Here is a 15,736-nt window from a genome sequence, read left to right on the forward strand (position 1 = left end):
ACGTTTCAAATGTTGAACCTTTTGTATTTAAGTGTCTTTTCAAGCATTAGATCATTTTTATGAATAATGTGTAACTTGAAAGTTTTCATTTATTTTAAGAATCGAATGACACAAATTCATTTTAACGAATTTCTTTTCTTTCTTTTTTTCTAAACAGGGTTTGATATTATTATTACAATATTTGTTTTAATTCATTAAAAATTGTAAAAAAAAAAAATCCTGAACCCGGAAACAAATGTGTTATTATCAGAGGAACAAAAATAAACGACCCAAAATAAATATATCTATTATTGAAGATTCAACCCGCCTTCCGTGTGTGTTGGTGATCAGCGACCTCTGCTGGCGGAACAGTGAACATGACGTAAACTATAATACATTAAGTGATTATGTTTGGGGGGTAAATACATTTACCAACTTTTATCGAACATTTTATTTATTTATTATCAACTGAGAAAAAAAGTGCTTGAGTTATAGATTTTCTATTAATCTCTCCTGAGTTTTCTTGAACATAAATATATGATGAGATTCTCATGGTTCAAGTCTCGTCTGCATAATTGATGTTGATCGTATTATCTTTACTCGTCTTGACAGAACAACAGCTCGTTCATTAATGATGAGAGAAAAATGACAGAGTTGACGTTCGAGAGTTTAATGTGTGAGTGAAGACGAGACGATCAATAATACGATCGATAATCGATGATTTCTGATCTTCTGACAGCATTAGTTTGTGGTTAAGTTTGTTCCATCTGTCATTATTTATGACGTGTTGAATTCTGATGACGTCATTACACGCTCGGATCTTATTTCATCTTTTAAATTAATTCAATTATTCTTCTCTATTCAATTCTTTATGCATTTACACAAGATTATAACGTGAAAAAAAAATTAAATTATACATTTATCAAATGTTTTGGCTGTAAGAACTCTAAATTTTAAATACATGTATTATGTTACGTTAAAATAAAAAATAAAAATAAATTTAGATACTATTTTTATTCTTATTATTACACTTATCGACTACCTTTATAATTTTAATTAAACCCACCGTTTTATTTTTTCAGTTTACATAACACTTCTCTCATCTATTACGTGTTATAAGGTAGTACGCTTAATTAATTACATTACCATATACTGTATATGCTTGAGACCTTGGCTCCATAAAGACAAACAAACATAAATGTGTTCTCTTTTTAAACATGTAAATAATGCAAATTACAAGAAAACAAAAAATGAGATGAAGAGTCAATAATTAATTTTAATTTTATTTAAATCATGTTATTTGCTGAAGCTTTGTTTGTCTTTTATCATCTTCAAATGTAAAAAAAAAATAGATTTGTATTTTTATCTTTAACGATTTCAGCTCTTTTCCCTTTTTGACTTACAGGAAAGAAAATGTGCCACAAAATCAAACAGGAAGTGACGTAAGAGTGAACCCATTTCACATTTATTCTCACGTAACTCTGTTGTACAAAAACGTTACATCCAATATTCTTCTTTATTCAATATTTTTTAATGACAATTTTAGCCTAGTGTGTTGGTTCTGCACTTCCCGGCCACCGTACTTTACGGCTATTGCCTCTGCAGCATCTTGACAAGTTGATCAAGTTCTGTAGCGACACTTACTGGCCAGAATGCGTCATTACAAAATTAGTCAAAATTGATTCTCACAATAAATTGTCATCGAACAAAATAACTCGTTTACAATTGTGTAGTAATACATTCATTAATGTCGATTAAATGTGTCTTATGATGATAGAAAACTACGGAAGTACATTAGTGGCATCAGAATAGTGAATGGTTGTTATTTTTTATTTTAGTTTAATTATTGATGGCTTTTTATTGGAATATTTAAGCAATTCAATATTTTTAAATAACTCAATTAAATCATTTATATATTGAAATTTGTTTTCATTAAATAATTGTATTTATTTTTTTAATTTTAATAATTAAATAGTGGTATTTGCCAATCGTTTTTATATATTCAATTTAAAAGACTAGGTTTAAGAAAATTATTTATTTATTTTCACCAAACACTATGTGCGAAATATTATAATCATAAAAATATTTAGATTATTTTATTTAATTATTCAAAACAAAACCACCTTACAATATAAGTGCAGCATTTAATTCAGCTTTTGTTTTTATGTGCATGCATTAAAAAAGTTCTAATAAACAATTAAAAAAAAAAAGTCTCATCATCTCAAATGTTCTGACGCCACTGACTTTATTCGCACAAATATAAACTTAAAGATGTTGCTCAGGGTTTCTTCCCGATGATGAGGATGCTCATGAGGAACACCATGATGAAGAAGATCCACATGAAGAATCTGTCCATCACTTTGGCGATCTTCTTCCACTCGGCTCCTTTGGCGCAGGTGCTCCTCTGCTCGCGGAAGCAGTTGGCGATGTACTCCACGTTATGGACCAGCTTGGTGTCCACGCCCGGGAACCCGTGGCTGCAGAACACGCAGGGGCCAAAGGTCACGCCGGGCTTCTGGTCCTCAGGACAGCACGGGACCTTCTGGTTGTCCTTGCACTCGCCCGACGGGATCTTCCCGTTGGAGACCTTGTACTGTCCATACTTGGAGAGGTGGCTCTGCTCGTCCCTGGAGATGTGGTGCTGGCCCTTCATCTTGGGGTGATGCTGTGGTTTCGGCGTCTGGGGTCGCGGGTGCTTGTGACCCGGATGCTGCTGCTTCTCTCGGGTCACGTGACCCCCCGCCTTGCCGTTGGCCTGCGAGGCGTGACTCTGGTGATGGGGGTCGTCGTGTTGGCCGGGCAGCGAGGAGGAGGAGGAGGAGGACGCCGACGTGCAGTTCTCGCCGACCTCGTACACGAAGAAGATCTTGGACATGTAGTCGATGATGAGGACTTTGGCCCACTGGGGGACCGGTTTGGCCTCGGCGCCGCAGAAGTGGATGTTCATGATGAAGATGGTCAGGGAGGTGGAGGCGGTGACCATGGTCATGGTCGCGATGTAGTATTTCCCTGAGAACAAAAACAAAGTTGTATATATGTATTCATATACGCTGGATTTCAACAGACCGGCGTCGGCTCGTCTTACAGTTACACCTGGTAAACTCTGGAGTTTTTTTTCATTGGCTTTCTCTTTTCTACTTGTCTTTAGTGGATTGTGTACCTAGCTGCTACCATTTTTATTATTGATCGTGTATTTGTTTTACACTAAAATTAAAATGTATTTTTCTATCTTTAACCATGTTTTTTTGTTGTCTTTGGCCTCCTTGACATTCAAGTCTCAAAGCATCAAGTTTATGAAAGATGTATTTTTTTAGGTTGTCCTGTGAAAGGACAGAATAAGTTAGTCATAAACAAGTGGTTTACTGATTCTCTAGATCGTATACTTACACAAGTTTTTTGTCTGATGTTTTTTCCATAAAAACACCGGCGGTTAGTACGCATCAGGATAGTGTATGTACCTGGTAGCAAATTCTCGACAAATATTTGCGAGATATTTACGCCGGTATCAGCATCAAACATGTATCATCCTCGTACTGCTGCTGAAAATACACCTGTCAGTATATGAATATATATATATATATATATATATATATATATGATGATCCATACTCAGTTTTGTGGGCGTTTAAGTGACAATTCAGTGTGTATGAAGCACTACATTTCACATAATTAGAATTGAGACGCACTTATGCACTAAAAATACTAAGTTTAAGTACACGTACAACTATGTGATTTGAGTCACAGTTATGGCATTTTCACGAGGTTCTGACAGATGATCAAAATCTTCTCTCACCGATGAGCGGGACGCTCTCCGAGGGGGGCATGCTCTCCGCCACCATCAGCTGGAACACCGTGAGGGCCAGAAGAACCGTCACCCCCAGGGACACCTTCTCGCCGGAGTCCGCCGGCAGGTAGAAGCCCAGGGGAGCCAGGAAGGAGATGAGGAAGCAGGGCAGCAGCAGGTTGAAGATGTAGAAGGAGGAGCGTCGCTGGAGCAGGACGGTGTAGGTGATGTCGGGGTACGGGTCCGAGCAGCAGCCGTACATGATGACGTTCTTGGTGGCCGGCATCCCGTGACACTCCCACTCCACGTTCTCCACGAAGTCCGACAGGTCGCCGCTGTCCATGCCCATGATGATGTCCACCTGGTCAGGTGTGCGCAAGTGTATCAGTGACAACAGATGTTGAACGGATTCGAAACAAAACATATACGCTGGATTTCAATAGACCGGCGTCGGCTCGTCTTACAGTTACGCCTGGTAAACTCTGACTCTCAATTCTTCCCCGATTTGATTTTTCGGCTTCAAAAATGTTTTCCTGGGACTTTTTGTCAGCTCAATTTTTCAGAGTTTTTGTTCATTTACTTTCTCATTTCTATTTGTCTTGAGAAGATGTGTGTATTTGTTTTTGGACCTTAAATTAAAATGTATTTTGTTTTCATGAACCATGTTTTTGCTTTGTTTTGCTTCCGCCTCCTTGACAAACAAGTCTCAAAGTAAAGTACTAATAGTACTTGTATACCTCCATACCTCTGCCAAGCTGCAGTTTTACGTGTATATTTGTTTTTAGTACTTGTATAGCTTCATACCTCTGCCAAGCTGCAGTTTTACATGTATATTAGTTTTTAGTACTTGTATACCTTCATACCTCTGCCAAGCTGCAGTTTTACATGTATATTTGTTTTTAGTACTTGTATACCTTCATACCTCTGCCAAGCTGCAGTTTTACATGTATATTAGTTTTTAGTACTTGTATACCTTCATACCTCTGCCAAGCTGCAGTTTTACATGTATATTAGTTTTTAGTACTTGTATATCTTCATACCTCTGCCAAGCTGCAGTTTTACATGTATATTAGTTTTTAGTACTTGTATACCTTCATACCTCTGCCAAGCTGCAGTTTTACATGTATATTTGTTTTTAGTACTTGTATACCTTCATACCTCTGCCAAGCTGCAGTTTTACATGTATATTAGTTTTTAGTACTTGTATAGCTTCATACCTCTGCCAAGCTGCAGTTTTACATGTATATTTGTTTTTAGTACTTGTATATCTTCATACCTCTGCCAAGCTGCAGTTTTACATGTATATTTGTTTTTAGTACTTGTATACCTTCATACCTCTGCCAAGCTGCAGTTTTACGTGTATATTTGTTTTTAGTACTTGTATAGCTTCATACCTCTGCCAAGCTGCAGTTTTACCTGTATATTTGTTTTTAGTGCTTGTACACCTTCATACCTCTACCAAGCTGCAGTTTTACATGTATATTAGTTTTTAGTACTTGTATACCTACATACCTCTGCCAAGCTGCAGTTTTACTTGTATATTTGTTTTTAGTACTTGTATACCTTCATACCTCTGCCAAGCTGCAGTTTTACATGTATATTATTTTGTAGTACTTGTATACCTTCATACCTCTGCCAAGCTGCAGTTTTACATGTATATTATTTTGTAGTACTTGTATACCTTCATACCTCTGCCAAGCTGCAGTTTTACATGTATATTAGTTTTTAGTACTTGTATACCTTCATACCTCTACCAAGCTGCAGTTTTACATGTATATTAGTTTTTAGTACTTGTATACCTACATACCTCTGCCAAGCTGCAGTTTTACATGTATATTAGTTTTTAGTACTTGTATACCTTCATACCTCTGCCAAGCTGCAGTTTTACATGTATATTATTTTGTAGTACTTGTATACCTTCATACCTCTGCCAAGCTGCAGTTTTACATGTATATTAGTTTTTAGTACTTGTATACCTTCATACCTCTGCCAAGCTGCAGTTTTACATGTATATTATTTTGTAGTACTTGTATACCTTCATACCTCTGCCAAGCTGCAGTTTTACATGTATATTAGTTTTTAGTACTTGAATACCTTCATACCTCTGCCAAGCTGCAGTTTTACATGTATATTTGTTTTTAGTACTTGTATATCTTCATACCTCTGCCAAGCTGCAGTTTTACATGTATATTTGTTTTTAGTACTTGTATACCTTCATACCTCTGCCAAGCTGCAGTTTTACGTGTATATTTGTTTTTAGTACTTGTATAGCTTCATACCTCTGCCAAGCTGCAGTTTTACCTGTATATTTGTTTTAGTACTTGTATACCTTCATACCTCTACCAAGCTGCAGTTTTACATGTATATTAGTTTTTAGTACTTGTATACCTACATACCTCTGCCAAGCTGCAGTTTTACATGTATATTTGTTTTTAGTACTTGTATACCTTCATACCTCTGCCAAGCTGCAGTTTTACATGTATATTATTTTGTAGTACTTGTATACCTTCATACCTCTGCCAAGCTGCAGTTTTACATGTATATTATTTTGTAGTACTTGTATACCTTCATACCTCTGCCAAGCTGCAGTTTTACATGTATATTTGTTTTTAGTACTTGTATAGCTTCATACCTCTGCCAAGCTGCAGTTGTACCTGTATATTTGTTTTTAGTACTTGTATACCTTCATACCTCTACCAAGCTGCAGTTTTACATGTATATTAGTTTTTAGTACTTGTATACCTACATACCTCTGCCAAGCTGCAGTTTTACATGTATATTAGTTTTTAGTACTTGTATACCTTCATACCTCTGCCAAGCTGCAGTTTTACATGTATATTATTTTGTAGTACTTGTATACCTTCATACCTCTGCCAAGCTGCAGTTTTACATGTATATTAGTTTTTAGTACTTGTATACCTTCATACCTCTGCCAAGCTGCAGTTTTACATGTATATTCGTTTTTAGTACTTGTATATCTTCATACCTCTGCCAAGCTGCAGTTTTACATGTATATTTGTTTTTAGTACTTGTATACCTTCATACCTCTGCCAAGCTGCAGTTTTACATGTATATTTGTTTTTAGTACTTGTATACCTTCATACCTCTGCCAAGCTGACGTTTTACATGTATATTTGTTTTTAGTACTTGTATACCTTCATACCTCTGCCAAGCTGCAGTTTTACATGTATATTCGTTTTTAGTACTTGTATACCTTCATACCTCTGCCAAGCTGCAGTTTTACATGTATATTAGTTTGTAGTACTTGTATACCTTCATACCTCTGCCAAGCTGCAGTTTTACATGTATATTAGTTTGTAGTACTTGTATACCTTCATACCTCTGCCAAGCTGCAGTTTTACATGTATATTTGTTTTTAGTACTTGTATACCTTCATACCTCTGCCAAGCTGCAGTTTTACATGTATATTAGTTTTTAGTACTTGTATACCTTCATACCTCTGCCAAGCTGCAGTTTTACATGAATATTAGTTTTTAGTACTTGTATACCTTCATACCTCTACCAAGCTGCAGTTTTACATGTATATTAGTTTTTAGTACTTGTATACCTTCATACCTCTGCCAAGCTGCAGTTTTACATGTATATTCGTTTTTAGTACTTGTATACCTTCATACCTCTGCCAAGCTGCAGTTTTACATGTATATAAGTTTGTAGTACTTGTATACCTTCATACCTCTGCCAAGCTGCAGTTTTACATGTATATTAGTTTTTAGTACTTGTATACCTTCATACCTCTGCCAAGCTGCAGTTTTACATGTATATTTGTTTTTAGTACTTGTATACCTTCATACCTCTGCCAAGCTGCAGTTTTACATGTATATTCGTTTTTAGTACTTGTATACCTTCATACCTCTGCCAAGCTGCAGTTTTACATGTATATTCGTTTTTAGTACTTGTATACCTTCATACCTCTGCCAAGCTGCAGTTTTACATGTATATTAGTTTTTAGTACTTGTATACCTTCATACCTCTGCCAAGCTGCAGTTTTACATGTATATTAGTTTTTAGTACTTGTATACCTTCATACCTCTGCCAAGCTGCAGTTTTACATGTATTAGTTTTTAGTACTTGTATACCTTCATACCTCTGCCAAGCTGCAGTTTTACATGTATATTTGTTTTTAGTACTTGTATACCTTCATACCTCTGCCAAGCTGCAGTTTTACATGTATATTTGTTTTTAGTACTTGTATACCTTCATACCTCTGCCAAGCTGCAGTTTTACATGTATATTCGTTTTTAGTACTTGTATACCTTCATACCTCTGCCAAGCTGCAGTTTTACATGTATATTAGTTTGTAGTACTTGTATACCTTCATACCTCTGCCAAGCTGCAGTTTTACATGTATATTAGTTTTTAGTACTTGTATACCTTCATACCTCTGCCAAGCTGCAGTTTTATATGTATATTCGTTTTTAGTACTTGTATACCTTCATACCTCTGCCAAGCTGCAGTTTTACATGTATATTATTTTGTAGTACTTGTATACCTTCATACCTCTGCCAAACTGCAGTTTTACATGTATATTAGTTTTTAGTACTTGTATACCTTCATACCTCTGCCAAGCTGCAGTTTTACATGTATATTAGTTTTTAGTACTTGTATACCTTCATACCTCTGCCAAGCTGCAGTTTTACATGTATATTAGTTTTTAGTACTTGTATACCTTCATACCTCTGCCAAGCTGCAGTTTTACATGTATATTAGTTTTTAGTACTTGTATACCTTCATACCTCTGCCAAGCTGCAGTTTTATATGTATATTCGTTTTAGTACTTGTATACCTTCATACCTCTGCCAAGCTGCAGTTTTACATGTATATTCGTTTTTAGTACTTGTATACCTTCATACCTCTGCCAAGCTGCAGTTTTACATGTATATTAGTTTTTAGTACTTGTATACCTTCATACCTCTGCCAAGCTGCAGTTTTACATGTATATTCGTTTTTAGTACTTGTATACCTTCATACCTCTGCCAAGCTGCAGTTTTACATGTATATTAGTTTTTAGTACTTGTATACCTTCATACCTCTGCCAAGCTGCAGTTTTACATGTATATTAGTTTTTAGTACTTGTATACCTTCATACCTCTGCCAAGCTGCAGTTTTACATGTATATTTGTCTTCAGTTTTAAGCTTTTGACATACATTTATTTAATCAATATATTTCAATACCCTTTTAAGCATTTGAAAAATCATGGATTGCATCAGCTTAATATGACACAGATGGCAGCGTGTTACAAAATAGGGGCGAAGAACAAAAGCTCTCAAACTACATCTGTCAACATCGTGAAATATTCTTCAAATGGTTTTATGATCCAGATGGTAACACTGCCATAAAGAAATGAGGTTTTTGAATTCATGAATGAATTCTGAACCCAACAAGCACACATTAGTACCTGGTTGCCGTTGTAGGTCCAGGAGCCGAAGGTCAGGTTGCACTCCTGGCTGTCGAAGGGGAAGTAGGACACGTCCACCACGCAGGAGCTCTTGGTGATGGCCGGAGCGTCCCAGGTGATCTCGCCGTTGTAGCGCAGCCTCACGTTGGTGTCCATGGGTCCAGAGAAGTCGTCGTCAGCCCTTCAGAGAAGAACATGACGTGAAGACCTTCAGCCCAATTGATGTGTTTGACGAAGAGGCAGCAAATAAAATGAGGTTTTAACACATGAATATGATATAAAGTGAGATATAGTAATACTGTAGTAACAATTATATATTTGTAGTATTGTCCAGTACTTGACTCTGGTGTTGTGATAGTGTAGTAACAAGTATATATGTGTAGTATTGTCCAATACTTGACTCTGGTGTTGTGATAGTGTAGTAACAAGTATATATGCGTAGTATTGTCCAATACTTGACTCTGGTGTTGTGATAGTGTAGTAACAAGTATATATGTGTAGTATTGTCCAGTACTTGACTCTGGTGTTGTGATAGTGTAGTAACAAGTATAAATGTGTAGTATTGTCCAGTACTTGACTCTGGTGTTGTGATAGTGTAGTAACAAGTATATATGTGTAGTATTGTGGAGTACTTGACTCTGGTGTTGTGATAGTGTAGTAACAAGTATATATGTGTAGTATTGTCCAGTACTTGACTCTGGTGTTGTGATAGTGTAGTAACAAGTATATATGTGTAGTATTGTCCAGAACTTGACTCTGGTGTTGTGATAGTGTAGTAACAAGTATATATGTGTAGTATTGTCCAATACTTGACTCTGGTGTTGTGATAGTGTAGTAACAAGTATATATGTGTAGTATTGTCCAGTACTTGACTCTGGTGTTGTGATAGTGTAGTAACAAGTATAAATGTGTAGTATTGTCCAGTACTTGACTCTGGTGTTGTGATAGTGTAGTAACAAGTATATATGTGTAGTATTGTGGAGTACTTGACTCTGGTGTTGTGATAGTGTAGTAACAAGTATATATGTGTAGTATTGTGGAGTACTTGACTCTGGTGTTGTGATAGTGTAGTAACAAGTATATATGTGTAGTATTGTGGAGTACTTGACTCTGGTGTTGTGATAGTGTAGTAACAAGTATATATGTGTAGTATTGTCCAGAACTTGACTCTGGTGTTGTGATAGTGTAGTAACAAGTATATATGTGTAGTATTGTCCAGTACTTGACTCTGGTGTTGTGATAGTGTAGTAACAAGTATATATGTGTAGTATTGTCCAGTACTTGACTCTGGTGTTGTGATAGTGTAGTAACAAGTATATATGTGTAGTATTGTCCAGTACTTGACTCTGGTGTTGTGATAGTGTAGTAACAAGTATATATGTGTAGTATTGTCCAGTACTTGACTCTGGTGTTGTGATAGTGTAGTAACAAGTATATATGTGTAGTATTGTCCAGTACTTGACTCTGGTGTTGTGATAGTGTAGTAACAAGTATATATGTGTAGTATTGTCCAGTACTTGACTCTGGTGTTGTGATAGTGTAGTAACAAGTATATATGTGTAGTATTGTCCAGTACTTGACTCTGGTGTTGTGATAGTGTAGTAACAAGTATATATGTGTAGTATTGTCCAGTACTTGACTCTGGTGTTGTGATAGTGTAGTAACAAGTATATATGTGTAGTATTGTCCAGTACTTGACTCTGGTGTTGTGATAGTGTAGTAACAAGTATATATGTGTAGTATTGTCCAGTACTTGACTCTGGTGTTGTGATAGTGTAGTAACAAGTATATATGTGTAGTATTGTCCAGTACTTGACTCTGGTGTTGTGATAGTGTAGTAACAAGTATATATGTGTAGTATTGTCCAGTACTTGACTCTGGTGTTGTAGTATTTACAGACCACATGACTCTTGACGAAGTCGTAACTACTTTCATTTGTTTTCAAACCAAAATATGTCCAAACATCAGCTTTAAAAGCTGCTGGACTCACTGTATCCTCTCGTCCTCAGTCATCGCCCGGGATCTAGTAGAATGTTATTGTCTCCTTCAGTTGCGGAGGACGTAACAACTGCTGCCCTCTAGCAGCCAAATGTTTAATTGCAACACAAACATGGACAAACATTGGGAATATTTCCATGTTAATTGTAAATATAAATCATAATCATGTTAAAGATAAATGTGATTTAAAAGAATTACATTCATTTAATTCAGTTTTTATTTGTTTAAATAACGATAAAGTGCATGTTGAATATCGATACAGTTTTGTAAGGGAAAGAATTTTGCGATGAATAACGTCTATGAATATTTTATTACAATCCTAACGATGGGTCAGAGTTACTACGGTGTGCGTTTGATCATTTGTGTTTACAATCTAGAATGTAAGCTCAGGGGGCTGGACCCTGGATTGCTGGTGATTCACTAAGATCGCTTGTGCAAATTATTGAGTGGGAGACACATATAGTGGAATTAAAGTTTGTATGTTCATGGTTTGCAGAGTTTGTATGTTCTCCCCGTGTTGTGTGGGTTTACTCCGGACACTCCGGTTTCCTCCCACAGTCCAAAAACATACAGAGGTTGATTGAAAACTTGGGGAAATTGTCCGTAGGTATGAGTGTGTGTGTGAATGGTTGTCTGTCTTTGTGTGTCCTGAGACAGACTGGCGTCCTGTCCAGGGTGTCCCCTGCCTCTCGCCCTATGAAACTGGGATAGACTCCAGTCTCCAGGTTGACAGAGAAATGAAATGAAACCCAGAAAAAAAAAAAAGTTTTGGTTCATCAAGTTGACTTCAAAGTGCTCAGTGGAGTCGAAGAGAGTCTTTGAAGCTCTGAGGGTGAGAGACGTACAAGCGTACTTGTTATAGAGGACGAGGTCTGGTCTCCACACCAGGCTGCTGGGGATGTGAATGACCTCCAGACCGTCGTAGTCTTCCTTGTTCCACGTCAGGTACGTGTCGTTCCACGTCTGTCGGATCCACAGGTAGGCGATCAGAACCTGGTTCCGCTCGTCCTGGAGGTCAGACACGGACTCGTGATCAGAAGAAGATCCTCTGGATCGCAATCTCACTCAACTGCCAAGAAATCTAGACCTGCTCGTCAAGATCAGGTGGTAGTGAGGGGGGGGGGGGTCGGATCGGTACCAGGGTTTAAATGAAGTGTGGTTATTACCGCTTTGTGTAACAGGATCAGTCCACACACACACACACACACACACACACACACACACACTCGTGTGACTCGACTGACGAGTCAGTTACAACAATTCAATTCGCTGATATTTTCGCCTCATAAGTCTAAGTATGTCAAGAACAAATTCGTCAAAGCGACCGAACCGGAACCGGAACCCGATCCTGAGGAGGAACAATAGTGTGTGTGTGTGTGTGTGTGTGTGTGTGTGTGTGTGTGTGTGTGTGTGTGTGTGTGTGTGTGTGTGTGTGTGTGTGTGTGTGTGTGTGTGTGTGACATGTTCTGTGACACGAGTTGATGTGTCGCAAACAAAACAACAATGTTGGGAATTAAATGAATAATTATCATAATAATAATAACAAACAGGTGGATGTTACTTTTCCTTTAGGGGCCGCACATTATACTGACTGTTAGGGGCCGTCAAGCTAAAAGCAGAAAGCAACTAAAAGTGAAAAAAGGATAAAATGACAATAAAATATTTAAAAACTTAATTTTGAAACAATTTTTTTTTTATATATATATATATATATATATATATATATATATATGATCTCAAAATTAAACTAATATTCAGTAAAACAAAAAAGGATAAAAGGCCAAAATGAATTAAGTTAGATTCAGAGTTTATACAATAATAAATAAATAAAAAACTGACGCATTATACACATTATACTGACTGTAAGGGGCCGTCAAGCTAAAAGCAGATACAGAAACAAGTAAGGGTGAAAAAAGGATAAAATGCCAATAAAATATATAAAAAAAATGGATTTAAAAATAATATAGATATATATTTTTCTAAATATGATCTCAACATTAAACTAATATTCAGGGAAAAAAAAGGATAAAAGGACAAAATAAATTAAGTTAGATTCAGAGTTTATACAATAATGAATAAATAAAAAACTGACACATTATACACATTATACTGACTGTAAGGGGCCGTCAAGCTAAAAGCAGAAAACAACAATTCTTTTTTTTTTAAAAAGGATAAAATGCCAATGAAATATTTTAAAAACTAAATTTAAAAACAATATAAATATATTTTTCTAAATAAGATCTTAACATTAAAATGATATTCATAAAAATGACAAAAAAAGGATACAAGGCCAAAATAACTTTAGTTAGATTCAGAGTTAAAACAATAATAAATAAAAATAAAACACATTATTCTATCGTCACACATAAAGATGTGTTTCTGGTGACCTCACCATGTCTTTGATCTGCGACAGCGTGATCTGCAGCGTGACGTTCAGAGCTCGATCTGTGTCCTCCACTGGTCTCAGAGCGCTGGAGTAATTCTCCATCAGGTCGTTCAGGAGCTTCTGGGCGAAGTGACCTTGAGCCGAGTGGACGACTGTGGACGTTCATGGACCTTGAGTTTTTGGTTTTGTCTGGAGGAAGTTTTTCTCTCCACGATTCTCCTTCTATGTCTTCTACACATTCAGTCACTCGTGAACAATTTAAAATATAGTTATTGACTGTTAATATTTTTCTTAAAGATATGTTTCACTCTTTCATTCTTATTATAAACGACTTGTTATATTTATATATAATTGAATTGTATCAGTGTAAGTGAAACTATTGTATTTATTTTTGTTTGGTTTTTAATGTAAATTCTTAGTGTAAAAAAATCAAATTCGTTTTTTATATATTTCATACATTTATTAAAACAATTCAAAAATACATTTATATGATTTTTTTTTTAGTTTCAATTTGTTTCAGTGTAAAGATTTAATGTTGTATTTTTTTTATTTCTTTTCTTTCCATTTTTTATTTTTTTACGTTAATGTCTAAAGCTTCATTTTTATTTATTTAATACATTTAATTCAAACAATTTCATGTACATGTATATGATTTTTTTAAATTCGATTGTTCAGTGTAGGTGTAACTATTGTATTTATTTTTGTTTTTATTATAAAATATGTTTTCTTTCTTTTAATATAAGTATAAATAATTCGAATTCGGTTTTTATATGTCATATATTTATTTAAACAATTAAAAAATACATTTTTTTTACTTTTAAATTATTGGATTGTTTCAGATGTAACTATTGTATTTATTTTTGTTTGTTTTTTTCCTTTTTTTTTCTCTTTCCACGTTAACATCTGAAACTTCTCCTCACATTTTTATTTAATGCATTTAATTAAAACTATTTTATAAATATTTATGTTTTTTATTTTTTACTTGGATTGTTTCAGTGTATTTGTAACCTTCTTATTTAGTTTTGTTTTGTTTTAAATGTAAATTATTTTTTTTCTATTAATATTAGTATTTTTATATATGTAATACATTTATTTAAACAATTTTAAAATACATTAATATCACTTTATTGGATTGTTACCGTGTAGGCATCACTGTTGTGTTTATTTTTATTTCATATTTTAGTAAAGTGTACTTTTTTCCTTTTGAATATTGGTATCTTAACATTTTTTATTTAATAAATGTAATTAAACTATTGTTTATACATTTATATGACGTTTAGATTTAAATTGGATTGTTTCTGTATATTTGTATTATATTTAATTATGTTTTATTTTTCTCATTTCTTTTTATCATGGTGTCTAAACTGTTTTTATTCGTATATACATGAGTTTAAAAATACATTTTCCCAAAACAAGATTCAGTTGATAATTGTCCTTAAACGAACATGATTTACAGCATTAATTTCATTTTAACCTGTTTTTTAACCATAAAAATTGTCTTTATTTTTCTGATAAATATTAGGAGACATTAAATATTTTGGCAAAAACCAAATTATTTTACATTTATAGAAATGATACAGGTGATTAAGATTCACTTTCTTATAGATCATTTTTATTTTCATTTATTTTATTAACAATTTCAAGTATCTTGAGGTTAATTCTGTTGGATTTTAAAGTAATATTTAATAAGAATTTCTTTTCACATATTATCTTGTTGAGTCTTTGTTCTTTTCAAGACTCACCTGAAGGAAGCAGAGTCGCCAGACAGATGATCCGGATCATCTTCACCTGATGAGACTCCGAAGAGAAGGACTTAAAGAAAGTAGAAACAGCAGCAGCAGCAGCAGCGGTCGATGATCCTCGAGTCTGACGCCAGATCAGATCTACATCATGATGTCGACCCCACTTGAACTCACACAGAAGGAGTCTGTGGCTGGAGATCCGACGCTCGAGATCCGACGCTGTCTGAGACCAGAACCAGGAATAAAACTCCTCGGATCAGGTTTCAGCAGCAGACACAAGAAACTGGACGCTTGACTCTCATGGTGGCGCTGAGCCTCTGACATGAACAGATACATATCAACATATAAACATATCAACATATAAACATATAAACATATAAACATATAAACATATAAACATATAAACATATCAACATATAAACATATAAAC

The 15,736-nt window shown here is 35.1% G+C and overlaps 1 protein-coding gene across 1 annotated transcript; it reads right to left on the reverse strand.

The window, feature by feature from the left end:
* Nucleotides 1-2,199: 2,199 nt before the first annotated feature.
* On the reverse strand, nucleotides 2,200-13,716 carry LOC148072430 (neuronal acetylcholine receptor subunit alpha-9-II). Its single transcript, XM_087799037.1, has 5 exons — nucleotides 13,571-13,716; nucleotides 12,032-12,186; nucleotides 9,181-9,361; nucleotides 3,773-4,124; nucleotides 2,200-2,988 (listed from the first exon to the last, which is right to left on the reverse strand). The coding sequence occupies exons 1-5, from the start codon at nucleotides 13,664-13,666 to the stop codon at nucleotides 2,258-2,260; spliced, it is 1,515 nt and encodes a 504-aa protein (XP_087655163.1). The 5' UTR covers nucleotides 13,667-13,716; the 3' UTR covers nucleotides 2,200-2,257.
* Between the last annotated feature and the right edge of the window lie 2,020 nt (nucleotides 13,717-15,736).

The sequence above is a fragment of the Callionymus lyra genome, chromosome 9 (genome assembly GCF_982586985.1).
Source record: "Callionymus lyra chromosome 9, fCalLyr1.hap1.1, whole genome shotgun sequence".
NCBI lineage: Eukaryota > Metazoa > Chordata > Actinopteri > Syngnathiformes > Callionymidae > Callionymus > Callionymus lyra.

What these genes read in the sequence shown, in the direction of transcription:
- LOC148072430 (XM_087799037.1), bottom strand. Translation starts at nt 13,666, where the DNA reads ATGGAGAATTACTCCAGCGCTCTGAGACCAGTGGAGGACACAGATCGA. An exon ending in TGTCGCAGATCAAAGACATG is followed by an intron (nt 12,187 to 13,570) that starts GTGAGGTCACCA and finishes TCTGACCTCCAG; the next exon opens with GACGAGCGGAACCAGGTTCT. An exon ending in GGAGAGCGTCCCGCTCATCG is followed by an intron (nt 2,989 to 3,772) that starts GTGAGAGAAGAT and finishes TTTTGTTCTCAG; the next exon opens with GGAAATACTACATCGCGACC.